The 27887-nt window shown below is 33.4% G+C and overlaps 1 protein-coding gene across 3 annotated transcripts in view; it reads left to right on the top strand.

Moving 5' to 3' along the window:
• RFX3 (regulatory factor X3) overlaps nt 1-27887 on the top strand; it is a 325625-nt gene that overhangs the window by 221762 nt on the left and 75976 nt on the right. For 2 of the 3 annotated variants that reach the window (XM_066257176.1, XM_066257175.1), the window contains exons 5-7: nt 7950-8024; nt 18768-18949; nt 22662-22781. In XM_066257176.1, the coding sequence (XP_066113273.1) occupies nt 7950-8024; nt 18768-18949; nt 22662-22781 (377 nt within the window). The remainder of the gene's footprint in view (nt 1-7949; nt 8025-18767; nt 18950-22661; nt 22782-27887) is intronic. The other variant, XM_066257177.1, reaches the window with a different exon arrangement.

Here is a 27887-nt window from a genome sequence, read left to right as displayed (position 1 = left end):
CGGTCTGAGGGACAGTGAACTGGCCCCTTGTGTAAAAAGTTTGGGGACCCCTGATGTAGAGCATTCAGAGTTTGGAGACCACAACCTACAATGAGAAATACTGTTACTTTGCGACCCAGTGCTCATATACGTACATTCATACATACATTCATGAGTACACACACACACACACACACACATTCTATATTCTTAGAAGCACAGTGCCTGGTCAATAGCGATTGCTCAGTATATATATACACACTTGTATATGACTATGTATATACACGTATACATTCATATACAGTAGACTGAAACCAAAGTTTCACAAAACAACACTTAATTCATACTCTGTGCAAGTTCATCTATTAATTTCTGTTCTATTTGACGTGTTTAATTTTTAAAACATGCTTGTCAGGACCTACATAAGGTCCTAACTGATTTCCTAACTCACTAATGGGTTGCACCATACATTCTGTAAAGAAGTGCATTGGGCAAATTGAAAAGGAATGTAGATTCTCCTCTGTTGTTGTTGTTTTACATTTATAGCAAGTGCCCAGATGATTCTAACAACTTTCTAGGACCATGCTTTGAAGAACCCTGTGTTAGAGTGATTACGTATGTAGACTACATACAAAGTGAAATTGTTCTTGTTTGAAGTGCTTCCTGTAGAAAGTCCCCCCACATACACATAGACATACACCAGGATGCTGTCATTTATAACAGGAGTGTCCACACACTCATGTCAGTAGTCACAGATACCCTTTCTGAACAAAAGCCACCAAGTAGAGTTTTTGTCTTACTTGATCTCAAGCACAAACTAAATGTAAAGTCTTAGAGTTTAGAGGGGAAATTACCCAAAATGAAATTTTTAGTCTTGATTGTATTTTCTTCATTGGGTTTCTGTAAAGCATTTTTTGCTCTTCCACTGGGAAACAAAAATTATGTTTCTCTAAGAAGTAGTAACTGGTGAGGTTAACAGAATAAAGTATATAACAAGAAAATACATTATACATTAAGGATAACTATTTTTATGATGATTAAGATTTAACTACCCATTCAAAAGTTTTTTGTTGCCTTATAACTTAATCACCTTGAAATCATTCGCAAGTTATGCTTATACTTGCTTATTAGAAAGTAAATCTTGCCTGACCTGTGGTGGCACAGTGGATAAAGTGTCAACTTGGAACTCTGAGGTTGCTGGTTCGAAACCCTGGGCTTGCCTGGCCAAGGTACATATGGGAGATGATGGTTCCTGCTCTTCCCTCTTCTCCCTTTCTCTCTCCTCTCTAAAATGAATAAATAAAATCTTAAAAAAAGAATTTCATTTCTTTAAAAAAGAAAAGTAAACATTGTTAACAGTACATTATTTAGCAAGTTTTAATTTTACAAGCCACTCCTTAGATCTTTTTATTAAAACAATTGGAGATACTTCCACTTGATTTATGTTCATATTATATGCATTTGTATAAAATAAAAATGATGTTGAATTTAGAGAAATAAATCTTAGATTCCAATCTCATAGTTAATACCTATGTGATCTTAAGAAAGTCCCTCAATCCCAGAGAGCCTCAATTTTCTAAACTATGAAAAGGAGATAATATTCCTGTCCTTTTTTTTTTTACAAAGTTGCTCTGAAGATCAAATGATAATTAAAGGCTTTATTAATCATAAGGCATATAGTATCACTTCTATTTTTAAATCACTTTAACAGTCCTAGAAAGGAAATTATTTTTACGTGAGACTAATTTTAATTTAATGGTAAATGAATACATCAATCTTGACCTTTTGTCTTTAAAAAAGATTAAAAAGCCATTTTGGAATCAAGGGAATATGGCTTGACCTATTAAGATAGTGAATAAGATAATATAATTTTTTTATCTTCTGTCTTATTAACATGTAATGGAATCACGGGTCAATATTTACATTAAGAGAAAGTCCTAATTGTCCACATGAATGATATTCTATTTGGGTCATTGCATAGATGTAATGTAAAGAATTGTCGTTTATCTTCAAGGAAGGGCCTAGTTTTCTAAGAATCATGTGCACATAGTGGGATGAATATCAGTTTTTTACCTGCCCTTTCACATAGTTTCTAAGTATCACCCACTTCAAATATCTTTAGTGTTCTGTAAGCCTGTCTCCCCAGCACCATGTATGCTACCATCAGATAATCGTGGAAAGGATGTGTATACTTTTGGCAACTCAGTCATAGAATGATTATTTAGTAAGTGATACAACTGGATGCTATGCCTTAGTTCAGATAATTGATTTAAAAATAAAAAATCTAAGCTATAATCATTATTTAAAGTTTAAGTAGTTTAAGTAGAAAATGGAAAATGTTTACTTACCATGCCAAATTTTAATTGTAGAAAACAACAACCATGAATCCTTTAGTCACAAAATTATTTGGTTCTGCTATTAAATAGGAAAAGGCAAAAAGATTTTTTTTTCAAAATAAAATGAAAAGAATCTAAGGAAAAGATTAGATAGATAGACAGATAGATAGATAGAATGAAGCATCATTCAAGAAGACAGAAAACACCGAGGCCTCAAATTAGTTTTTCAGGTTGTCACAGGTCCTCCTGCTAATCTGATTATGATAGTTTATAGTAGAGTTGAAATTTCAATAACAGAATGATCAGTATTCTTAGAATAAAGATCATGCAGCAGAGAAATGAGCAGGGAAACATTTTAAAATCTATTCATGTCAATGTATTTGATATGTGTATTTGAAAGGTTCTAATCATACAGTGATGGGATAAAAATTGTTGTGTTCATTTCAAGTAAAAATAAGGCACTGCCAAGCATTCTGTCTCAGGTTTCCCACCTTCATATCTGTAATTCAAAAATATGTTTACATTTATTCCTGCTCATTCTCACTACTACCTTATTACCTTAGATTCCAAGGTATGTTTCCCTGTCTCTAGATTCTCTCCCTTCCTACATTATACCCTTGCTTGATATCTAAAATGCTATCACATATCAGATCAATTCCCATTCTAAAAGCTTTTCAACAGTGTTTCATTCCTTTTCTTTAATTGAAGATCCCAGCCAGAAATTGCAGTTTGTCTAACTTAATTTACCTAACCCTAAAGGAACTTTATCCTTCAGCCAGTCTTACTCTTCTTTGAATGTACATTCTGCCATTTTATCTCTGTATTCATTCTGTTTGCTCTGCCTAAAATGTTCACTCACCTATCCCCATTGGAATGCCAGGCATTATTTGTACATCCTCTGCTAAAGAACCACCATCCCCATGCTCTCTCTAAACCTAGCAGCAAGACCTAATTCTTCTCTCCTTCCCTCCCTCTATATTCTAGTAATATTTAATTATTTAATGCATTCTGGTTTCCTTTAATCATTTAGAGCAAGAGAGAAAGAGAGAGAAATTCCATGTATATGAATAGATCTACTCTGTCTCTTACCAATTAATCAGACCATGAGGTATTGTGATCTTCTGGTTGACAAGGCTATGTTTTGAATATCTTTGCAAACATTTCTGTCTGTCTGTTTGTCTCCCTCCCTTTATTTTTCCACTTGTCCACCTCTTCATCTCTCTCTCCACCTCTACATCTCTCTCTCTACCTCGTAGTCTCTCTCTTCAACTCTCCGTCTCTCTTTCCACATACACACTCACATAGAGCTAACACTGCACCTTGTTGTACACAATGGGCTTTTATTTTTATTAAAATGGAATGAAATCTCATGAAACTTTACTAGTTTAATGAAGTTCCCATTATCACAGTTTCATAATTGTTTTAAACTGGGGGAAGGGAGATTTTATTTATTTATTTTGTTGTTGGGGAAGAAAAACCTTACCTATTTCCTAAATTTGAATTACTTTTTAATTTTAACTAGCTGGAAATCTAGCTATTTAATCATTTTTATTTTATGAAACTGCAGTGATATAATATCTTTGTTAAGATTTGAAACATTTCCTTGGAGGATATATGAGAATATCATGTTGAACATTTGGGCCAATAATCTGTTGGATCAGTGAACCTACTTTTAAGCAAATTTGCCATATGTCTTACCTAATCATCATTTCCTACCTTAGATATGACAATTACGGGTACTGTGGAATATGATTTAGTATTAGGTATCTTTCTAGCCAGGAGAATTCATAAAGTTTACCTAATTTAAGGATTGAATTAGCTATAATAAACAGGAAGCATATGATCTCACTAGTTTACTTTGGACTCAGTATTTAGAGTATAAATGCAAATGTTGGCCAGAACTTCCTTGAGATTGATTAACACTGAGGAACTTCAACAAATATTTCTTCAAATTCTAATCTGTAGTAAAGGAAAAGTTAACAAATGAATTCTATTTTTAGTAGGTCTAGTAGAAATTCATTCTAATTCACTACCATATTTTATTTAGCTAGTTTGTTGTATACATAAATATGTATAGCCCCCATGAAACTATGACAGGACCAAATCATGGGCTAATTCATAGGAGTGACTTCAATAATCTATTTGGATATTAGAGTTGATTAATTCTTCATAACTATAACATCAAACATTTGCCTCATTTCTTCCCTGGTTTTTACATTGTTCTCTAACTCCTCTTTCACCCTCAGTTTCTGAGTGGTGACACAGGCGTCGTCATCTCTTCTCATACTCTTGTCCCCTGAAAACTTCTGTTCCACAAACATTTATTGGTTACACTTCAGCCCTTACATGTTTTAACCTTTCATCTAGTGGGACATGGTCTCTTATGCTTAGTAAAACCCTTCTGGCTTTTCTGAAAACTGACATTTTCCAAACATCCCACATTTCCCTTAAAACCTTCATGACATTTCTTCTCTGACGCCCACATACCAATAACTAACTCCTACCTGTTATTTCAGGCTTACTTCATACCACACCCAGGTATCACACCCTACAAACTGGACTCCTCAACAGTTCCTAAATATGGACACACGCTGTGCTTTCTTGCCTCCCAGCTTTACTGAATCCATTCCTCCTCCCTATAATACCGTCTTCCATAGCTACCTGCTAAAAATATTCCATCATTTAAAGCATGGAATTCTGGTTCGGGGGGGGGGTGTCTATAAACTCTGAGCAAGTGAATGCAAAATTTTGTAGGTGTACATAAAGACATTTTATAAGTAGAGGGGTTATAGTGCTTTTTACATTCTCAGAAAGGGGCCAAGACTCCCTCAAAAGTTAAAGAATAAAGAATTTTTCATTTTCTTCTAAATGTCCAAACTATGCTTTTCTTTTTGATACATAGGGCCTTGTTTGTTTAATTATACATTTATACATACATAGGACATATCCTTTCTCTCTTGCTAGATTGTAGTATGCTTAGGGTTGTGAATTTTTATCATGATTCCCTGCACATTACCTTATATGTGATGGGCCCACAGTCCAACCCATTCTTTTAAAACATGGAATCAGATCTACGATCAATGTGCATTTTCATTTAATAAATATGATAAATACATGTTATGGGTTTTTTTGTATGCTTTTCAGAAATTCTTATCAGTTAGGTGATCAGTACATGTTCTGGCTTCTCTTTGGACTAATTAATGAGCCTCAGAGAATTCATGGGTATTTGGAATCCTGTGAGTTTCCAAGTAGGTTCCAGTGTGCTTCCTCATAGCTGGTTATCTTCTTTACTCAATGTCTGTTTCTTGCTGTCCTGTCTCTCCATGTTTCCTCCATCTGTTCCCTGGGCACCACAAATTCTGCACAGGCTTATGTCATTAGGGCAAAAGATTCCTACAGCCAAAAGAAACAGTTCATTTTTAAAATCTGTATTACAGAATGACACAAAGAACCAAAATGTTCAAGCTCCAAAGAATTCTAGAAAGTCAGCATATCTCTAGGGAATCCAGTTTGGGTCAAGATATTTTCTGAACCCTCCCTGACCTTCTCCCAAAAATCTTCCAAAGCTAGTCATAAATGAAAAGGCCATTTTCTAATAATTTGCTCCTCCTGGAGTTATCTGGGGACCACTGTAGAGGAGCAGTTGAGTAATAGAAGCATGTCATCTAACTTATCTTTCAGAAAAGGAAGTGCTGTATTATCCAATTTAATATTGCTGATTAACAAACCCAGACATAAATTTCTTCCTCTTTGTTGCTCAGATATTATATTTCTGATAGGTTTTATCTTTCTTTTATATGTATAAAATTACAAGATAGTGATCATTTTATTTTTATTTAGTACACTGAAATCTAACCCCAAATTTTCACCCTCAAACTTTAATGAAACTGTAGGCAGTTTGGCAAATTAAAGTTTTGAGCAAATTCTCTCTAGAAGTGATTGAAAGTTATTTCATCACATATATATTTTTTCTCTTTGAGAACTTATTGATACCCTTTTAAGAGATGTAATACTGAGATCTTTCATAAATTTACAGTTTAACTTTTTGACAAAATGTTTGTTTACTCATTATGTTTTTTACTGTGTAATCAGTGTAATGTATCTTATTTCACTTATGTAGCATCATTTTCTTCAGTTTATTTTCAACTATGATAAACTGCATTAATATCCCATTTGGCAGAGAGAATGCTTCAGAAGCCAGTTTACTTAATTTTGTGATCTATAAAAATTAAACAATGGAATAAATTGCATTATATATTATGAATTAATATCTATTTCAAGAATAGTTTTTCTATAATTTCTAACCTAACATTCTCCTCAGTATTACATTTTATTAACTCTAGGGAAAAAGAAGAACCAGTAACTTCAAAAAGAATATAAAATAAAATTAAAACTATTAATTCTCACATTGTTTAGAAGAAAATTATGTATAACTGACACTGGTCTCTTCTGTGCATAAAGTATTTTACCATAAAGAAACTGGGAACTTGGTAGAAAAAAGTTCCACTTGCTATGGATATTGCTATCCTTTTTTGTGGTGGGATGTGGCAGATTGTTAAAATTTCAAGACATCAGTAATTTCCATAGCTAATGTAATATACAAATCAGCTTATCATTCTTTGCATTAAATATTTTTATAACTGCTTTTGCTGAATTGTTGATTTTATCAGGTGGTGAAAATAAAAATAATGACATAGATTTTCTTAAATTACATGTGATTTTTATTTAACTTTAGTTAATGTTGTTAATATAACCTAGTAACCAAATACGGGGTGTTCAGAACCTGTGTTTATAGTACATAATATGGTAGGAGATGATGGACATATCTTTAAATAAGAGGTTAGCAAAAGCACATCTCATGTATTATTGGCACCTGCTACTTAATTAAGGTGTTAGATTGCTCCTGGCATGTTGATATTACATGGAATAAAACTTTCTGTGGTTATCCCTTTTCTTTGTTGGCTCTGAATTATTTTTTTCTTCTATATTCCATTTCTACTGTCATTTCTAATAGCTCTTCCTCACCACCATATCATAAAACATACATAGAGCCCGTGACTACATCTTAATGTTTGTTCATACTTATAACCCTCCACTTCCAAATTTTAATACAAGGCTAAGAGAGGGGTAGATAAATTTAGTTGCTTTTGGACATTAATTAAAGTATCTTTGCACATATGCATTAAAATACTAATACATGTTGAACAAAATCTGCACTAAATTTTTGTTTTATGACAGAATAGAACATTAAATATTCTTTAGGTGGGAGACTATTTAGAAAGAGTGTTCACTGACCTACACTTTGAACTATGAAAGTCAAGAATCTTTACTCATAACTAGAAAAATCCACTGGAGTTCTTGCTCCTCTGGTCTCCATTCTCATTATAATTAGAAAAAGGCAAAAAAAAAAGAGGTTTACTTTTGTGATTGGGCTTATTATTACTTTGCATATTTTTATTTTATTCTCTGAGGGGTGGGGGAAAATGATGAACAGACATTTAGTAAGAGCCATTCACTTGCCACCATTCAAGAAGAAATTGAACTTTAAAACATCTATCAAAAATTCTCTGGTGAGCCTTTTATTACTATCTTGTCTTGAGCCCTTTTTTTTTTTTTAATGACATCTATTATCAGATTGAAATGGCGATTGAGACGCTGCAAAAGTCTGACGGTCTGTCCACTCACAGAAGCTCCCTTCTCAACAGCCATGTAAGTTGCCTCTTCGTGTAAACTAATCTCTTGCTTGTTCTGCATGTGTTGCTTGCTTCTAAATGCTTGTTTATTTATTTGCTTATTCATTTTGCTTCTTAATCTTTCTTTCTCAGCCCCTTAGGATTTCTGTATCACTTACTGGCTATTTTGTAGAGTGAAATAGCTGAAAAACAGAGTCCCTATTTTACTGCTTTACTAGGTCTTTGTACTGTTTTGGTACAAATATAAGATTTCCAAATTAATAATGAGCTGCTCTTTATTTGTAAAATGTAATTGATAGGAATTATTAACACAAATTTTTCTATTTTGGTATTTATTTGCTATGAAGCAAGGGTTTATTATCTGCATCTTTAAGTCTGTCTGAGACAGAGATATAGTTATGTCAACTTGTACGTCCAGTAATATTCTTTAAATGGAAAAAAAGATTATTAATACCAAATCTAATGGTGAACTGTTTGAAAACGATTTATCAGTAAGAGTGTATAGGATGGGCAGGAAACCGCTGCTATAGTGAAGCTCTGGGCCTAAGTGCTAAAGCAAAAGGAAATTGGGCCAAAAAAAAGAAGTGAGGCTGTAGATAAGCCATAAATTGCTAATGCTGGAGACAGAACAGGAATAGTGTTACTACTTCTTGAAGCTTTAACTGTTAATTCAATGCAGCATCACTATAATATTGTTAAGTGCAAGAATAGTGATGACAGTTTTCTAAAACTATAAACATTTTTTGAATTTCAAATTTTGGGGAACCAATGAAAATGCAAATTAAAAATTATTTTGTTACCATAATTTCTAAATATTTGGGAACAAGTAAATAGACCTATGAATTAAAGTTTTTAGATAGATCTTCTGCTAAATTAATATTAACAATGATATAGTAAGAACTAGTTTTCCCTCCCAACTGACAATGTGTATATTATTAAATTTAGAGATAAGTTATTATGATTTAAAAAAAAAATTCTTCTTCAGATCCTGGCGGGTTGGCTCAGCAGTAGAGCATTGGCCTGGAGTGTTGAAGTCCTGGGTTCAATTACCAGTTAGGGCACACAGAAGAAGCGAACATCTGCTTCTCCACTCCCCCTTCTCTCTCTTTCTCTCCCTCTCTCTCTTCTGCTCCCGCAGCCATGGCTTGAATGGTTTGAGCAAGTTGGCCTCAGGTGCTGAGGGTGGCTTCATGGCCTTGCCTGAGGTGCTAAAATAGCTCAGTTGCTAAGCAACAGGCCCCAGATGCGCAGAGCATCAGTGGTTGGGGTCTTGCCAGATGGATCCTGGTCGGGACACATGTGGGAGTCTGTTTCTCTGCCTCCTCACCTCTCACTTGATAAAAAAAACTTCTTCATATTTTGTGACTGTAAAGTCCAATATTGGATTACCCAAATAAAATTTCAGAAATATGAAAAATGTTTTCCCTATGTTTTTAATGATTGGAGTTATCAAACATTTAAATTTTATATTCCAACACAACATGAAATATTATGTTCTTACACATTTGTTTTCAGATGAAAAACTTTGTCTTGTTTCTTTTTCAAAAGGAAGTATCATGGCAAATATAAACAGGTTAGCCAACTTGGAGAATGCCTGCAATTTTGGTAAAAATTGTAATATAACTTTTAAAATAACATATTTTTGCCCTTCTTTTGAAACCCTTTAAAGAATATAATTTTTCCCTTCTCTGAAAATTTGTATGCAATTTGTCACTCTTTTATATATTTCGTGAGTATGCCTCTTTTGTGTTTACGTAAGTCTGTGGTTGTGTGTAAAGGTTGATTTACTCTTTGTTATTAGCATATATGTTTTGGGGAGGAGGTGATGACTAACTGGTGTTTTTCTTTTCAAAACGGCAAGTGAAACTGTTGTTCACTTTTAGTCAAAATATCCAGGAACTTAAATAAAAACCCTGAAGTTTTCAGTTACTTTTTTTGAACTTTCAGAAATCTGTGAAGTTGTGTTTTGATGTTTAATTTGTATTTCATTTGAGTTTAGTACAATACGGGTATGTTTAATTTTAACTTGAATTATTCATTTTAATTTGTATTTTCATGAGCAATAATGTAGGTATAATAATTTTTGTATAGTTTCATTTGTTGATTTTTTGAAAGTTTTCAAATATGTTGGGTTTTTTGAAATTGTTATTTTCTTTTAGAATTTATGAAGTAATATTTAGTCTTAATGAATGTGTGAATTAAACTGCATTAAAGAAAAGTTAAATGCTTATTACTCCATGGCTTTATATTTTCTATTACATAGCATGACAAATCTTCCTTACTGTTTACAACTGCCAGAGGCTGTTTCAGTATATAGAAAGAGTGGGCGTAAATGTTGCTAATGCAGTGATACTCTTTCTCTAGCTGTCCTGATTCATTTTTATTATACCTCTGAGGTACAGCTTAATTCATTTAAAAACATTTATAGTCAGGTCTTTGGAAATATAAATGATTCTACAGATGGTTTGTAAAGAGTGAATAAAAACTTAGTGTTTGTGCATATGAGTCAGGTTTCCTTCCTCCTTGAGCACAGAAGATCCTGTAGTTGATCTGTTCTTGAAATGTTAGTGATGCTCTTCATTCCTGTTAGATTTATCTAAACAGCTAGAATAAACTGCTGCAAGCATTCTAGTTGTAAACCACCTGCTAAAGGTATTTTAATTCTGCTAACCTAATTTGTGATTTTCAGTTATGTAGAAAAATTTTAGTAGAGATTTTTAAAAAATGAGTTATTGTTAACATTTTAGATGTCAATAAACTGTAAGTTGCCTATATCCCTCACTGTATAGGACCAATATAAAATTATTTGAATTTTGTGGGATTCTTTGAAGAGGACACATATTCATCTTTATGATAATAGTTCTTTGGTTTATCAGTTTCTACAAAGGATCCATTTCATTAGACAGAAGGTTAAAAGAGAAATTGTTGATAATTTGTGTTCTATATTTATCAGTTTCTAAAGAAGGATCTTCATCGTGATTTCTTAGGTCAGAGCCTGTTGTCATTTTCTTTGGAATATGGACTTAAACAGATTTCCTGTTTACTCTTCATACATTTGATTATTCATAGTAATTCAGAAAGTTCTTATTAGGGTAAAATCACAGAAATGATCCCCCCTTAGTAGTATCCAACTTGATTGCTTTGTTTTTTATCTTCCTGCACACTAGATAATGGAGCAGGGTATTAAATTTTTTTATCCTTTTTTGAGAATATTTTTAAAGAGTTTTTAGTGTTGCTGTTCTATTTGTATAATTATCATGTTGTTATCATCCAGGTTGAAATGCATGTCTAACTTGTCTGTTTCATAGTCTTTACAGTTTCCCACCAGTGACTGAGTATAGTCACACTAAATGCCATGTTTTATTCTATTAACAATAGTAACATAATGGCGATTATGTCAGTAGTAGCATCTTATAGGCAAATGGAAAATGTTTATTGACAAGTGAAAGTTCCAAGAGTATAAGAATTTGATGTTTTGTTCACCAATGTATCCTTGGTGTTTAGAACAGTGCTTGGTATATAATAGTTGCTCGCTAAATATTTGCTAACTGAAGGAATGTTAGAAACAAGTAGTGAAGGGAACAGACCCTACCTTTGGTATTCTGAGTTCCTTTACCAATGATGTGTGCATTTATTTGGGAACATATATATGCATTGTTCTTTTATCAAGTGTGCTTTCAGTTGGTGTATGTGTGAATGTTGTTGGTAGAGAGTGGTCTTCTCCCTGTATACTATTTGAGTGAAAAAATAGACATTCACTCTATCATTTACCCATATGCAACCATCAATTTAAAACTAGACCACTGTTTTTTTTCTCCAGACTAATCCTTCAAAAACTTATATCCAAGGGTGATATCATTCATCTCCATGTTTTTAAAATGGTACTTTTGATTTAATTTTATATCAATCTATTAGTATAATAATTTTTACACATTTTTATTTCTAATTTTTTTGTATGTGAAGATGCTACAGGTAAGTGATGTATAGTCTGACTAAATCAAATTAGAATATTGTAATTCTCTTCATTGAGGACTTTATTTTATACTCCTCTGTTGTAATTAACATAAATTGGCATTTAATGATTTATATTGTATCCAATTTGCGATATTTCAGATCACAAATCTGTATGAAGAAATGTTCTTAATCATTCCCAATTTTTGCATAATGTTCTTCAGCTTTTGCATTAAAAAAAAACTCCATTTAAAATATATAAATAGCTTAGGTATTAATTTTATAGACTTTTAACAATCTAGCCAATAATTATTTTATGTTTTTTACTAGTTTTGCCTATTGAACTATGTTGAGCTCAAAGCAAAATCTTGTTTTATATTCACTCTCCTTTGACTTTGCTGTACTGTAACTATAAGTTGTGATAGAAATAAGACTTGCTGAAATGCATATTGTCAGTGAACCAAACATAAAATGAGTCCTGATGGATAATAATCCATCTAGGTAAAAATACCAAATGATACATTTAGGTGTTAATTGGAGAATGCAAGATTTATTTTTTTATTTGTCAACCAGTTTTGGGTTTTTTTCCCCTTTGGGAAATCAGGATCAGAAATTAAGGATCAGATATTCCTTAATCTACCCTGATTAATATAGGTTAAATGCAAAGGTTGAAAGATACGATTATCTTGGTTTCCACCCTTGAAATTTATGTTAGTTCATCAATACAATCATCAGCTTTTAAAGATAAAAATTAAAAGATCCTATAGTTTTTTATGGGCTTTTAAAATCACACATGTAAACAAATATTTTATAAGACATCATATAAAAGAATAAAAGAAACAGTAATAGTTTCATTCTAAATTACTTAACATTAAAGGTATTAAATATGAGTGTCAAAATACATTTTATTGAAAACAGTACTCAAAGAAAAAATTACATCTTATAACAGGCATCAACTTTCTTTGGGCAGCGCATGGAGTGTTTGCCTTCAGGTTATACTTAACTGCCAAATTTCTCTTAAAATAAAATTAATTCTTTCTATTCTGTGTTTTAGATTCAAATGCCTGATTTACAGTTTCCTCACTGTCAAATCTTAAAGGTTAAATATTGGCATATAGACCACAGATTATAATTCCCAGCTAAATCTCAAAGTGTTATCTGTTAGGACCTAAACCAATTTCTAGTTACACAGTGAGTGTCTAGGAGCACTACCCCTAGATGGTGTAGGTGTTGGCAGGTATCCTTGCTGGGACAGCCCTGGCTGCAGCAGAGTAATCCCTTAGTCCCTCAGGGATTTTACTTCCACTTGACCTCCTTCTGCTTTTCAAAAGTGATCTCTATGCTTCCAGGAAGGAACAGAAATTTCTCCTCCTGCAATCAAGGTACAGGGAACAAAATGTGGCTTTGTGACTGTCAAAGTTAGAGTTACTAGAATGCTCATCCTTGTGTGATTTTTCAAACAACTAATGATGTACATATATACACGTACACACATAAATGTGTACATGTATTTACATATATGTATGTGTGTGCACACATGCACATATATATTACAAATAAACTCAGATTTTAAAAATACTGGTTTATAAATGAAGAATTTTTAAAAATGTAAACCTTTTAATAACAATTTACAAAACAGTCCAAATTATTTGACTTGCCATGTCAGAGAACCACACATAGCCAGTCCAATAAAAGCCTTATTTTCTTTAAATTAGTCATTGAATTTGACTAATATCATTTAGGCTCCTGAATATTTTAAAGCCAACTTTTGCTATAATTATCTCACTCTGTGAGAAGTTTTCTTATTAAAAATGGTCTGATTAACTTGTATCTATAAACATACCTTCAATCTCAAGATTTTTTTATTGAACTTTAATATTTGCATTATTTTTTACTTTTATAAAAAATAATTTATAAAACCTTCAGTATTTTATTTGATTTGCTTTGTCAAATTCTTTTATAATTTTTTTGTCTAAATGGTAATTTTCTTGATCATGAAAAATTAGTAAATCTTTATTTATTTATTTTTGCGTGTGTGACAGAAACAGAGAGAGGGACAGATAGGGACAGACAGACAGGAAGGAAGAGAGAGAGATGAGAAGCATCAGTTTTTTGTTGAGACATCTTAGTTGTTCATTGATTGCTTTCTCATATAAGCCTTGACTGGGAGACCATGGCAGAGCGAGTGACCCCTTGCTCAAGCCAGCAACCTCGGGCTCAAGCTGGTGAGCCCTGCTCAAACCAGATGAGCCCATGCTCAAGTTGGTGACCTCAGAATTTTGAATTTGGATCCTCTGCATCCTAGTTCAATGCTCCATCTACTGTGCCACTGTGCCACTGCCTGGTCAGGCAGTAAATCTTATTTTTAGATATTTGTCTTTACTTTTATGTAATTAAATATTAAAAGTAGACTAGTAAATAGTTAACAGTTTATAGAAATGTTATCTTTGTATCTGGTTAAACAAATTATTTTCATTTACTTTATATATTAAACATATTTTACATTAGATCTGTTTTTATTTATGTACTTTTGTTTATAAAACATTTTATAAAATTATTAACCATTTCTGAAAAAGCCTTTAAATTAACATTTTCTTCATAGATATACCTGTATTGCCCCATGTATAAGACACACCTTAATTTTGGGGCCCAAAATTTGAAAAAATGTGTATTACATATTTATTGAAATTAAGTTTTATTCATCATAAAACTCATAGAAATTCTTATTCGTGTGAATAAGCGGGAAATACAAGTACTATAATCAACAACCACTGTATAAGATGCACCCAGATTGTATACCCCAAATTTTTTGAAAAAGGGTGTGTCTTATACATGGGGAAATATGCTATGTGTTTTCATAAACAAAGGTAAAATATTTGATTTTTTATTGATTTTTTTTAATTTTTTATTTATTCATTTTTTAGAGAGGAGAGGGAGAGAGAAAGAGAGAGAGAGAGACAGAGAGAGACAGAGAGAGAGAGGAGAGACGGAGAGAGACGAGGGGAGGAGCTGGAAGCATCAACTCCCATATGTGCCTTGACCAGGCAAGCCCAGGGTTTCGAACCGGCAACCTCAGCATTTCCAGGTGGACGCTTTATCCACTGTGCCACCACAGGTCAGGCTTATTGATATTTTTAAAAGAAATTATATTATTTGTTTTTGGAAATACAGTGGATCCTCTTCTATCGCGGGGTTAGGTTCCAGAACCCCCTACCCACTGCAATAGGTAAAATCCGCGAAGTAGTGACCTAATATTTATTTTATTATTTATATATATTTTAAAGCTTTATAAACCCTCCACACACTCTTAGAAACCTTTTCCACACTGTTATTAACATTTCCCACATTTATTTTGCTTATTTTACCACAAAAATAATTAAAATAATAAATAGATAAAAATGCCTATTTACTGCAAAATCCCGCGATATAGTGAAAAATCCGCGATACAAAATTAGATATATACAATTAAAAAATCCGTGATACAGTGAGACCATGAAAAGTGAACCACAATATGGCAAGGGACAACTGTATGCATTATTAGGATACATAGAAATACTTATAAACATATCTTTGAAATTTTTAACTTACATATATTGTGTGTTCCATCATTGTGGATGTGGACACTTCATTTGTTCAATTATATAATATTACCATTTTTCAAAAAATGTTTATAGTTTTTATATATTTGTCTTTATTGGGATTTTTTTTCTATGTGTCTCCTTAACATTACTTGATCTCAAGGAACTGAATTTCAAATCATATTATACTTATCTATTCTGTGTTTCTGTATTCTGTATTTCTATATTCTTAATATATTAAGAATACCAATGGACAGCTTTATCAGGTATATGTGCACAAACAGGAGCCAACACTTCAGTGAAATGTGGTGCTCGGGAACTGCTCTCACACTGCTCAGTGAGGAAACAGTGCTCTCAGATCCCAGTGTGCATGGATGAAATATGTGAGGCAGATTTTATTGCCACATTTTATATGTGATTTGTGTCAGTTGTGTTTGTAGTCAACATTGTCTTAAAACTTTAAAAGAAACACTAAAGAGACCCATGTGATAGGCAGAATACTAGTCTAATGCTAAAAAACTTGATTTCCTAGTTTACCTTCTCTCTTTTACACTGAATATGCCATTCGGTGTGTCATTTGAAATCATATTTGAGAGCCTCTGGAATTGTATACTGGCAGGTTATAGGTGATTCATATCAAAAGAATTCTTTGACTTGTAAATTATTTATGGGGGAGGGTTGTATATGTTACAGAGGCAATGGCATTTTTAAATGTATATAGTATATGTAGATGTGGTTGAGAACTTCCAGTTTACCTGACCAAAACATGAATTTTTAAAAAATTATTTTAACTTACTTAATTAATTAATTGATTTAGCAAGAGAGATAGAGAGGAGACGGAGTGAGGGAAAGACAGGGACAGACAGGTAGGAAGGGAGAGAGACGAGAAGCATCAGTTCTTCATTGTGGCTCCTTAGTTGTTCATTGATTGCTTTCTCATATGTGCCTTGACCAGGGGGCTCCAGCAGAGCAAGTGAGCCCTTGCTCAAGCAAGTGACTTTTGGGCTCAAGCTAGCGACTATGTCATGTCTATGATCCCACAGTCAAGCCAGCAACCCCGCATGCTCAAGCTGGATTAGCTCGCACTCAAGCCAGCAACCTTGAGGTTTTGAACCTGGGTCCTCTTCATCCCAGTCTGATGCTCTATCCACTGCACCACCACCTGGTCTGGCCAAAACATGAATTTTTACAAAAAGTATTCTGCTCTTTTTTTTCCCTTTAGGTAAGAGGAGGAGAGATAGTGAAGAAGATTCCCACATGCACCCCATTCGGGATCCACCTGGCAACCCCATCTGGGGCTGATGCTTGAGTCCTGAGCTATTTTTAGCAACTGAGGTTGATTGGAGGATAGCTATCCAATGGAGCTATTCTTAGTGCCTGGGGCCACACTCAAACCATTCAACACTGGCTGCAGGAGAGGAAGAGGGAGGGGGAAGAAGCAGATGGTCACTTCTTCTATGTGCTCTAACTAGGATTGAACCCAGGATGTCCATATGCTGGACCAATGCTGTATCCACTGAGCCACACTGGTCAGGGCCTGCTCTGTCTAATAATCTTGGTGGCTATGTTTTCTAAGCCAGCTTTAGTATAGATTTAATGTAGGAATATTTGAAATTATAATACTTCTGGAAAACTCAATTGTTACAGTTAATTAAAGATAATAATTCTGAAAATATTTTTAATGAATTTTGTTAAGAGTCTGAAAGTTCAGATTCTGAGTTTGATTACAAATTTTAAAATACATAAGCAAAATGGAGAAATGCTTTACTTTTTTTGTGTTCATATTATCATTTGGAGGATATGATTGTAAGTTCCTAGAGGACAGGGTGAGATTTCATTTACTTTTGCATCACTAAGTGCCTACCACATTGCCTAGTGTATTCTTGATGTTTAATAAAGGAATCTTGACCCCAGTTGGCTCAGTAGTAAAAGCGGCAGCCTGGGGTGTGGATATACTGGTTGGATTCCCAGTCAGGGCACACAGTTGAAGCGCCCATCTGCTTCTTCATCCCTCCCCCTTCTGCTCTTTCTCTCTCTCTCTCTCTCTTCCTCTCCTGCAGCCATGGCTCAATTGGTGCGAGCAAGTAGGCCTTGGGCACTGAGGATGGCTCTATGGCTCAGTTGCTGATTAATGGAGTAATGCCCCCAGATGGGCTTGCTAAGTGAATCCCATTCAGGGCGCATGCGGGAGTCTGTCTCTCTGCCTCCCTTCCTCTCACTTAGGTAATATATGACCTTAATAAAGTCATTAAGATCTGTTTCAGTTCTCCTTTTTTAAATAAATGAACAAATTATTAATTAAATTTTTCTAATATATACCAAGGTTAGATTTTCTAAAAATATTTTGCTCATACTATATTTTAAAGATTTTTTTTTAAATATACACAGGACAACATAAAACCTTAAAATGCAAACTATAAACTAGGGAAATACTGCTTTACCAACTACAGTTGTAGTGTGTCTTCTAAAATTATGGGGACAAAACCCATAGTTTTGAGGTAGAAAAATTCAAATGATTATAATAAATGATTCCTTTTTATTACATATATATGTATATATATTTCTACAAATACATATATATTTTTTTAACCAAAATCAAGTGAGTTTCTTCCCTTTTGGGAAAAAAAATGGCTGACTTTATTTTCCTTTTTGCTTGCAGAATTTTTGTTCCAATAGTACCATTATTGTATTATCTTGAATAAGTAAATTAGATAAGTAAATTAGAATTTTATAAAAATTAATAGAACCTTAATATAAAAGTCATACAAGAAAGCCTGGCGCCTGGTGTTCATATATTATAACAAGCCAACACTAAAGACATTATGCATCATTCTGGTAGGTTTGGTAACATATCAATATATTGTTCTGTAACAATTATAAATTATTTTTATGATCTGTTAATGGGATTATTTGAATTCCTGGAAGAAGTGTTTGCCTCCAAAATAGCAACCAATACAGGGAAAATGATTTTGTCTCTACATGTGTTCAAATGTTTGTAGGAATGGAAATGCTCTGAGGTCATGAAGATGTGTAGCTGTTTACAGTTTCTGAGCGTTTTTCAAAGTCAGATTACAATGGCCTCTATATTACAACAGTTTGCCCTATTACAAGGCTTGATTAAGATTCAAGTATTTCCATATATTGTACTTGCAGATATTGTGTTTTGTACATTTAGACATTTCTACAAATTGTATGGTTTCTATGTGTTTATTCTGTCTTATTTACACTAGCTCCAGTGGCTGTTGGACAATTACGAGACAGCAGAAGGAGTGAGCCTTCCCAGAAGCACTCTATATAACCACTACCTACGACACTGTCAGGAACACAAACTGGACCCAGTCAATGCTGCTTCTTTTGGAAAACTAATAAGGTCAATTTTTATGGGGCTACGAACCAGGAGATTGGGAACTAGGTTAGTATTGAAGATCATAAATTAAGCTCTCTTATTCAAACTATAGCAATTCAGTTTGTTGTTTGAGTAAAAGTACTTAATTACAGCTAACATATAAAGAAGAAATACAGAATTATCTGAGTTTATAAAAAACCTCAGGAAAAGGAAAGTATATTACTCAATATTTACTACCAAATCAGATGATGCATTGTCCTAAACATCAACAGAGCAAAGCTTTGAGAAGAGCTGGTTCTCAAATCACATAGGAACTAGCAGACAAACCTGTTAATGCAAGATTTTTATATAATGATGTAAAAATTAATATACATCACTGTCTTCTTTTGAAAATAATAATACTAAAGATGATGAGTAAAGTAACATAGTAAATGGAAAACTCTTGTCTCTTGAAAAATCACATTGAAATGTCTATAAATAATTCTTCTATTAGACTAGATTAGGATATTAAAGCTGAGTTTTTTCATTTCATTTCTGGAGGCCAATTAAAAATCATTTGGTGAACTTGAAAAATATGGGTGCTTGAACCCCCTCAATAATAACATGGTCCTATTTAACCTCTTTTTTAGCCTTTTTAAATTCTTGACTGTGAAAACATACATGTATGGAAGTAAAATTTTGGTACAGTTTTATTGCATGGAAGTCAATAAAGTGAAGAAGACTTTTAGTTTCTCTGTTTCCTTCCTTGTCAAAATATTACAAAAACAGTACTTAGAACTGTGGAGCTTCATTTTTTACTTTTCTGTAATTTTTAAAAATTATCATAACAAGTATTTTAAGTTGCTGGGCAGAAAGCTATGGATTTTTTAATTTCCTAGATTTTACAGAAATTCTTATTAAATAGTATAAAATAAAGATACTGCACCTTATAACATTAGAGGATCTACCTTTAATTAGTTATAAACCATAGCTTCATAGTAGTCTAATAAAGGATTTTTTAATATTCTTAATAAAATAGAGCCTTAGTATAGTAATTACCTCATAAATTTATACTGAAAGGAAGAGTGAGTATGTGATTTTTGTGAGAATTTTAAGATCTGTATATATTCAAAGTGTGAATTGTTTCCTTCTGTTGCATTTTAAGTGATAACACAACTTTCAGGTTGCTGAAGGTTTAGTTTTCTCATAAGTGTGTTTTCTTCTACCTACTGGCTTTCAGTCTTGAAAAACAGCTTTTTGTTTCTTGAGTATTTTTCCCCCAGAACCACAAAAATCATTGTTTGGGACCTAACCTACTATCTCCTAGCTGATGGCTCAGTAGTTATACATACCATGCCAATTTTTTTTGAAACTCTGGGCTTTATTCAACATTATAATAGCTATATTGTTGAGTTTCTTTTGTTACGGAAAGGTATTTCAATGGATCCTATTTTCATGCTCCATTCAAACCTTGAAACACATCTTTAAAATAGAAAGTGGCAAAATGAGGGTTGTTTGGGTTTGTGAATGAGTAGAATTTATACCTCTATAAGTACATATTGCAATATTGCAGCATTTACTCTACGGTGTTCTTTTTCGCTCCTCTCACTATGTAACAATCATGTCTCCTGTTCCTTTTAAAATTGTTATATAATATTTATAATTAAGGATGGGAAGCACAGCCATGAAGAATAAAAAGAAGAGAAATCCTATGGGGAAAGTTTAAACAAATGCTCTGTTATAAAGATAGTAGAACTCTCATATAGCAGAACTGACAAGGGTAGGGGTCACAGTACTGTGTTTCTCTACCCTGGAAATTGTATTAGCATCCATTTTCTACTACTAACTCTGGGAACAGAAAGAAAATCAGTATAAATCATGAGACAATTTAACTCAGATATTTAAAGAAAAAAAAAACCCCATCAGTATACAGAACTTTTATTTATCCAGTGATAAAATTAACTCATGAATTCATTCAAACCAGAACCAGACCTTTTTTCATGTTTTAGAACTAAGTAAAATGTAAAAATCAAAACATAAAGGCAAGTTAAAAAGTACCTTTTGTAGATTGCACTTCTCTATTAAGTTAAAGCCAAGACCATGGGATACACTGACCTCCCCCATTGCCAATGTCATAGAAAGAACTACCTCCCCTGTTTCAACCCCAACAAATACTGATTTCTAAGAAACTGAAAAGAAACTTGGCATTCACCTGTTTTGTGGTCTGACAAGAGAGACGTTTCACTCTGCAGCTCTGTCACTGGCTGTGTCCCCTTTTAATGTCTTCTGCTTCCTACTCCTACCACTACTCGCTACCTATCATTCTTGACTTTGTACAAGAGAATACACTAATTGGGTTTGTGGTATTTTGGAGACAAGATCTAATCTCAGCAAGTGGAGTGTCTTTCTTTAGAGGCATTAGGTTTTCATACTGGTTTATTTTGCTGAAACTATGTAGCTATTCAGATGCCTTACATTTTTTAAAAACTAGAAATATTTTTTCTATAATAAGATTTTAATGTTTTTCTTTCAAATATATAAAGTTTATCTTATATATGTTCTTTAATTATGGAAGTAAAATTTTGTTCTATATTTTTATCATCATTGTTGAACCTAAGAAAATTAATCATAATTCAATATCATTTTCAAGTATATTTCATGTGGAAATTATCCCACAACTTTAAACATTTTTTTCTATTTTATTTTACTTTTCATTGAATTCATTGAGGTGACATTGATGAATAAAATTATATAGGTTTCTGGTATACAATTCTATAATACATCAACTAACTGTATATTGTATTTTGTTTTATTTTATATGAAATATTTAATTTGTATTCCTTGCATTTATTTTTATAAATGAAAGAAAAAATTGAAAGGAACACTGATGTCTTGCTATATATAGGCTTGTGAAAAGCTATTTTCTCTTTGCAAAAATTTACATATTTAAAATGTTATTTTTGCAAAAATTTCAAATTTCATTCAGAACTAAACTTTGTCATTTCTAATAACAAGCATGGTTTTTCTCCTGAACGTGGGGAAATTGTGACATTTTTATTCCAGTTGGAAATATGCCATTTTCACAGAGAAATTTCGCCATGTCTGTTATGACACATCTTATTCAGCCTGTGAAACTAATATAAATCCATAAAAACAGAGGCTAATAAAATGTTTCAAAATGAGTAAATGCATGCTTCTTTTTAGGTTTCAAAATATTAAATATAATAGACTTCTCCACAACATCTTGCATCCGTGAAGTTCTCTTCATCATCCCTGCAGTTTTAGAACTTGAAAAATATAGAACTTGCCCAAGAAAGGTAGAATAAGATATTTTTCTGTTGGTTCTATATAACCTCTTTATTATAAATTCTTTTTAGTGTGTCACCCTTTATTCTGTTAGTTAACGAATATTTGTTGGTCAGAATTTTTTTTCTCACTATTGCCCTTTTCAAATTAAATTTAAAACATAAATTTGAAAATAAAATGTAAGTTAAATCAAATAAATAGACTATTTGACAAGACAACGTTTAAGAGAAAGTTTATAAAGAAAGGTTTTTTGTTGTTGCTTTGTTTTGTTATGTTTTAGAGTGTTAAGCTGATGGATTCAGAGTCTTATTTTGATTCCTCAGATGTAGTCACCATCAAAATATATAAGTATCCAGAACACATCATAAATTATAACATTAGTATGCTGCTTTTATATATTTTTCAAAACGTGAAGGTGTATGGACATCCTATATGATTAATATTGGTTTGACTGACTTTTTGTGTCTCTAATGTTTGTTGTTCTTTCATAAAGAGGAAACTCCAAGTACCATTACTATGGGATTCGTGTCAAGCCAGATTCCCCTCTTAATCGTCTACAAGAAGACATGCAGTATATGGCTATGAGGCAACAACCCATGCAACAGAAACAAAGGTAGACTCTGGAGTTCATCATTGACATGTCAAAGCTATGTATTTCGTTAGCTATTTGGTCTCCTTTTTCTCTGAACCAGTAGAACAGATACCTAAGTGTGCAAGAATATTGTCACTGTTGTTGACATACTTTCATAACAGACAGTTCTGTTTTCCAATTCTTTTAAAATTACTTCTCAATTCCCTGGTCAGTTGGCCTCTGGTAGAACATCGGCCCTGCCTGTGAATGTTCTAGGTTGATTCCTGGTTAAGGGACATAGGAGAAGCAACCATCTGCTTCCCCACCCCACCCCACTTCCCCTTCCCCTCCTGCAGCCACAGCTCAATTGATTTGAGCTCATTGGCCCCAGGCGCTGAGGATGGCTTCGTGGAACCTCCACCCCAGGCATTAAAACTGGCTTAGATATGAGCATGGCCCCAGATGGGCAGAGCATCGGCTTCCAGACAGGCATTACCGGGTGGATCCCAGTCAGGGTGCATGAGGGAGTCTATCTCCCCTTTTCTCATTTGGAAAAGAAAAAAAGATTCCTTATTAGTCAGCCTCTCTAGCCCCTCTCAAGTTAAATGCGATATCCTATGCTATTCAAACCAGGAAATTAAACACAAAACAAAAAATGTACCCAAGCAAATACCAACTGGATAAATTTGTTTCAGTATTCATGAGTCTCTTACCTGGTGTTCTGCACATCCCTTAAGTATTTCTTTTGACCCAGTATCAATTCTGGCAGAATGTTTGGAACTTTTTGTACTTTCTTTGAATCCAACTTTCATAGATGTAGAATTATAGATATTAGAGCTGTAAGAGATGTCAGGCACTCATGGATGGATGGGTGGATGGATGGATGGATGGATGGATGGATGGATGAATGGATGGTTGAAATCATAGATCTTAGAATTGAAAAATACCTCAATCTAGTCTAGCCCTATGGCCTTGTGACAATCAAAGTATTAATAGTTCTATTTTTCAGTTAATTCTCAGAAAGACCTAATGATTTACAGAAAGAGGCCCATGATTTGTTACATAGCCTAGGACCTTCTAGTCTCAAGTGACTTATATCACAGTTTGGAGTAAATAAAAAGAAATGTCTCTCCCTCTCTATTAGTATAGCTCAGACATGGATGTAGTTATAATTTTTCTTTTCAATTGAGCACATGAAATTAGGTAGAAAGGAAGCCTACACATTGTTAATCTGATCATTTGCATCAGTCTGCCTAATCCATTGATATGGAATGACTAGTCACTTGGCCAAATTTCCTCCATATCCATAGTAGCTTAGTCAGAAGTACTGACTATAAGTCTTTGCTGGCGAAAATATATCACACAGTAGTCCTTTTTCTATTTAGCAATTGAGTCCTGCTATGTACTAGGCCCTGAGTTCAGAGATAAGACACAGCCCTTACCTAAGAAATTAGAAGGGTGGGGACATGGTGTTTTGGGTTGTTGTTTTTTTTTACATATTACAATGTAAGTAGTACTAAAATAAAGCCTTGATAAGATCCTATTTGTATGTGAAGGAATTTTCATCAAATTCTAAGAGAGGGAGGATTGGGAAATTTCATAGAGAAAGTGCTATTTGAGTAGGAACTTAGAGGGATCATAAAGAGGAACATTCAGACAAGAAATAATGTAAACAAAAGTACAGACAAGTAGAGTTCATGTTGTCTTTGGTAGTAAATGCTCTGATTTGGTGAGGTTGGCATTGCTGGAAAAGAATTGAGAAGGTTGAGTATTTTAGTGGGAGATGAGATTTAAAAAAGTAGTTCAGACCATAGTAAGGGATTTAGTTCTGTGTGAAGTTAAGTTTGTTCCTTGTGCAGAACATAGCTTTGAAGCTGTGTAAGGCTTTGAAGCAAAACAATGAAACTTCCAGATTGTTTTCTAGAAAAATGACTTTTTGGTTTGTGGCAAGACATATTTAATGGGAAGAGACTAGGGATAAAGACACGTGTTATGTGGTTTTAACACAGTCCTAATTTCTAGTGCAAGTGTCCCATGCTGAAGAGTCAGGACAAGATTGGCTATTTTATAAAGATATCTCAAGGGTTTTAGATTTTTAATTCACAGATTATCAGCTTTAGCTTTTAAATTACAGATCCCTATTTTCTGAGGTATAGTTAATGAAAGATATTAAGAAGGGCTCTTAAAAAATAAATCATAGAATAGTCCCTAATATGTCTGGAGATATAGTTTGTGTGAGGTTGTAATAAACTGTGATTGTCTTCTAACTGGGTTATAATTATTTTTTCATCTGTTATGGCAATATGTATAACTTTTACTTTATGAGGTCTCTGCACTTATGTATAGCAGCACTATTCAGTGGAGGTGATGGCGAGATCAAGAAAAAAAGTCTGATTCAAAAATAACACATACTCAAACTAAATATGAAGTAAACTTGGTGAATTGCACCTAAGACAGCTAACGCCTACTTCTTCCTTTGATACAATTGCAAAGAATCCTACCTACTAAGTTTTCGGGGAAATGGAAGCCTTCAAGAAATGTCCTTTATTTTAAAAGCCCATGTTAGGTAAGCAAGACCTAGGACTAAACAAAGCTCTCCTAATTAAAAGATTCTGGAGCTTTGAAGGTTAATAAGCCATGAAACTTTTGTAATCTCAGAATAGTAGTAAATGCTTTTAGAATTAGATACCATATGGATGTATCTAAGAAGTGATATAAAATTTTTAGTAATATTAATGAATTGTACCAACTTTAGTTAGTGTTTACTTTCCTCATGATATAAGAATATTAAGAGAACCAAAGAACTACTGAAATTTTCTTTAATTTGTTTTTCTTTTAATTACAAAGTTTTGAGTTATAGACGGTTGTTCTTGGAATGATGTCTTGCTAACCGATTGCAGTGTTAGTGTTACCAACCTCCCAGGCCCCTCACTGGGCCTCACAGGACACAGGAGGTTAGTTTTGTCTCTGAAGGATTCTGTCAACTGGCAGCATCCATAGGCCTGAAGCAAAGCCAGAATTCCCCATTGTGCAGAAGCATGTGGATAGGAGAGGAAGAGTTTTTCTCCCTAAGTCTGATTGTTAGGCATAGGAATGTTTGTTGAAAACACTAGAAAAAAAGCTATATTATTTGTTTTATGGCTTATGGAATGATTTCAAAACTCAAATGATTTCATTGAATCTATTAGAATTCACATAAGAGATTGCCTTTCTCTTATTAAAATACAAGTGACATGTGAACGGTTTAAAATATTTTATAGCAAGTACTAATATTTAATATTTTAGAATATTCAATTGTTTAAATGCCTCAGGGTTTGTATTTTTCTATATGTGTACATCTTCCATAGTATAAATTTACGTGTTTTACATATTCTTACAGTAAGAACAGTCAAGTATATGCAGTAATCATTTTGTCAAATAAAAGTAAAGTTTTAGAGCTCAATTTATACATTTTTCTGATAAGTTTGGAATTATAGTAGTTCTAGCGGTCCTAATGATTACTGCTTTGTATAACTTTATAATTGTTTAGAACTCCTTTACATATGGTATCTCATTTGAAGATTTCATAGTACAATAAAGGACCATTCTACTTTTCTACAAATCAGATTTCCAGCAACATAACCCTTATGGAACACAGCTATGAGTCTGGAAATAAATGGAAACAGCAGCTTCTGATTGAAAAACAGATGTCACAGAGCCAGTATTTTATCTTAAGTGAGATGAAGCCACCCTCAAGTCACTCACCTAAAATATAGAAGCAGATTAGAACCCACTTGATTCACAGAAAATCATGAGATATAGCAGCTAGCAAGAGGATATATACATACTCAAGGGTTTTCTATTTGCTCTAGTATTATTCAGCACCACAATCTGTGTGCATTCAATGGAGGGACAAATAGATCTAGGTGATCCAGTAGGCCCTTTGTATCACTCTAGTGACTAGAATCTAGTGTAACACAGTTTAATAACTGACTAAGTGATGGAATTATAAGTACCTGTAATCAATAAATGGTAAAGTACCCTGGTTAAGGAGGCTGGAGAATGTTAATAGGTTTATTTTTAAAATATCTTCTGTTGAAAATATTTCATGTGAAAATAATTTATGTGTGGTAATCTACAGTTTTCAAGGCATTTACTCATGAACTAATTTGTTTACCATAATATAGATAATAAGTAAATTAGGTTGTTACAGAGCAAAATGGAGACCAGTAATTTTCAGATCTACAAACTAAGTAAAAATATTTGCTGCAGTTTATTTTTAATGTTTAAGAGAAGCACATAGAGGGTGTTGACACATATATTTTAGTTATTCTTCAAAATCCCAGTAGCGAATGTAGTGGAATACAGCCAAGTGCTTTTGACAATGTGCTTGGCTGTGTTTGATCCTAGTAGCCATTCTTAAAATAGTAAACTGCTTCCATTATTCCTTTAGCAAATACTTAACAGCCAACAGTTGCAAACCGAATATGCCCATCACATTGAAAAGAGAAATCACAGAATCATAGAGTGTTAGAGCTGGGGGAAAGAGATCACCTAGTCCAGCTCATTTTCTTAATGAGAAAACTGAAGACTATAAAAAGTAGATAACTCATGCAAGATCATAGAACAATCAGGACCAGAACCCAGTCCTCTTGTCTTTATTCTTGTAAGAATTCTACCCATAAAGAAGTAAGAACCCAAACAAAAATATACACATGTAATAAAATTTTTGTATATGAAATAAAGGTAAAAGTCACACTTTAGTTTGTCCTAAATAAATGAGGAGATATGCCACTTCCTGCCTCATTAAATGGTCTCTTCACAGGAATTGGATTCCATAGAAAATGGAGTCTTGGGCGGCATTGAGGGGAGGGAAATAGAGACCAGTTAGGAAGATGGTACAACAAGGCTACTTTTGCTTTGGTTGTGGACAGATGTGAAAGCATGCATGTTCCTAAGGAGTGAAGAAGGATTAGGACCTTTGTTAAAACAAGACCTTTCTTAATATATATGTTCATAGATAAGTGAAAAGAGCTCTTTATTTAAAATTGGGAAGTATGGATTTGAGTACAGGCCGGCACTTCTGCAGAATATGTGGCTGAATTTCACTGGACCTCCACTTCTTCATCTGCTAATTGGAAATTAATAATAGACTACCTCACAGATTGT

The sequence above is a fragment of the Saccopteryx bilineata genome, chromosome 2 (assembly GCF_036850765.1).
Source record: "Saccopteryx bilineata isolate mSacBil1 chromosome 2, mSacBil1_pri_phased_curated, whole genome shotgun sequence".
NCBI classification, from domain to species: domain Eukaryota; kingdom Metazoa; phylum Chordata; class Mammalia; order Chiroptera; family Emballonuridae; genus Saccopteryx; species Saccopteryx bilineata.
The sequence above is the reverse complement of the archived record's forward strand: the minus strand, read 5'-3'. Positions and strand labels throughout refer to the sequence as shown.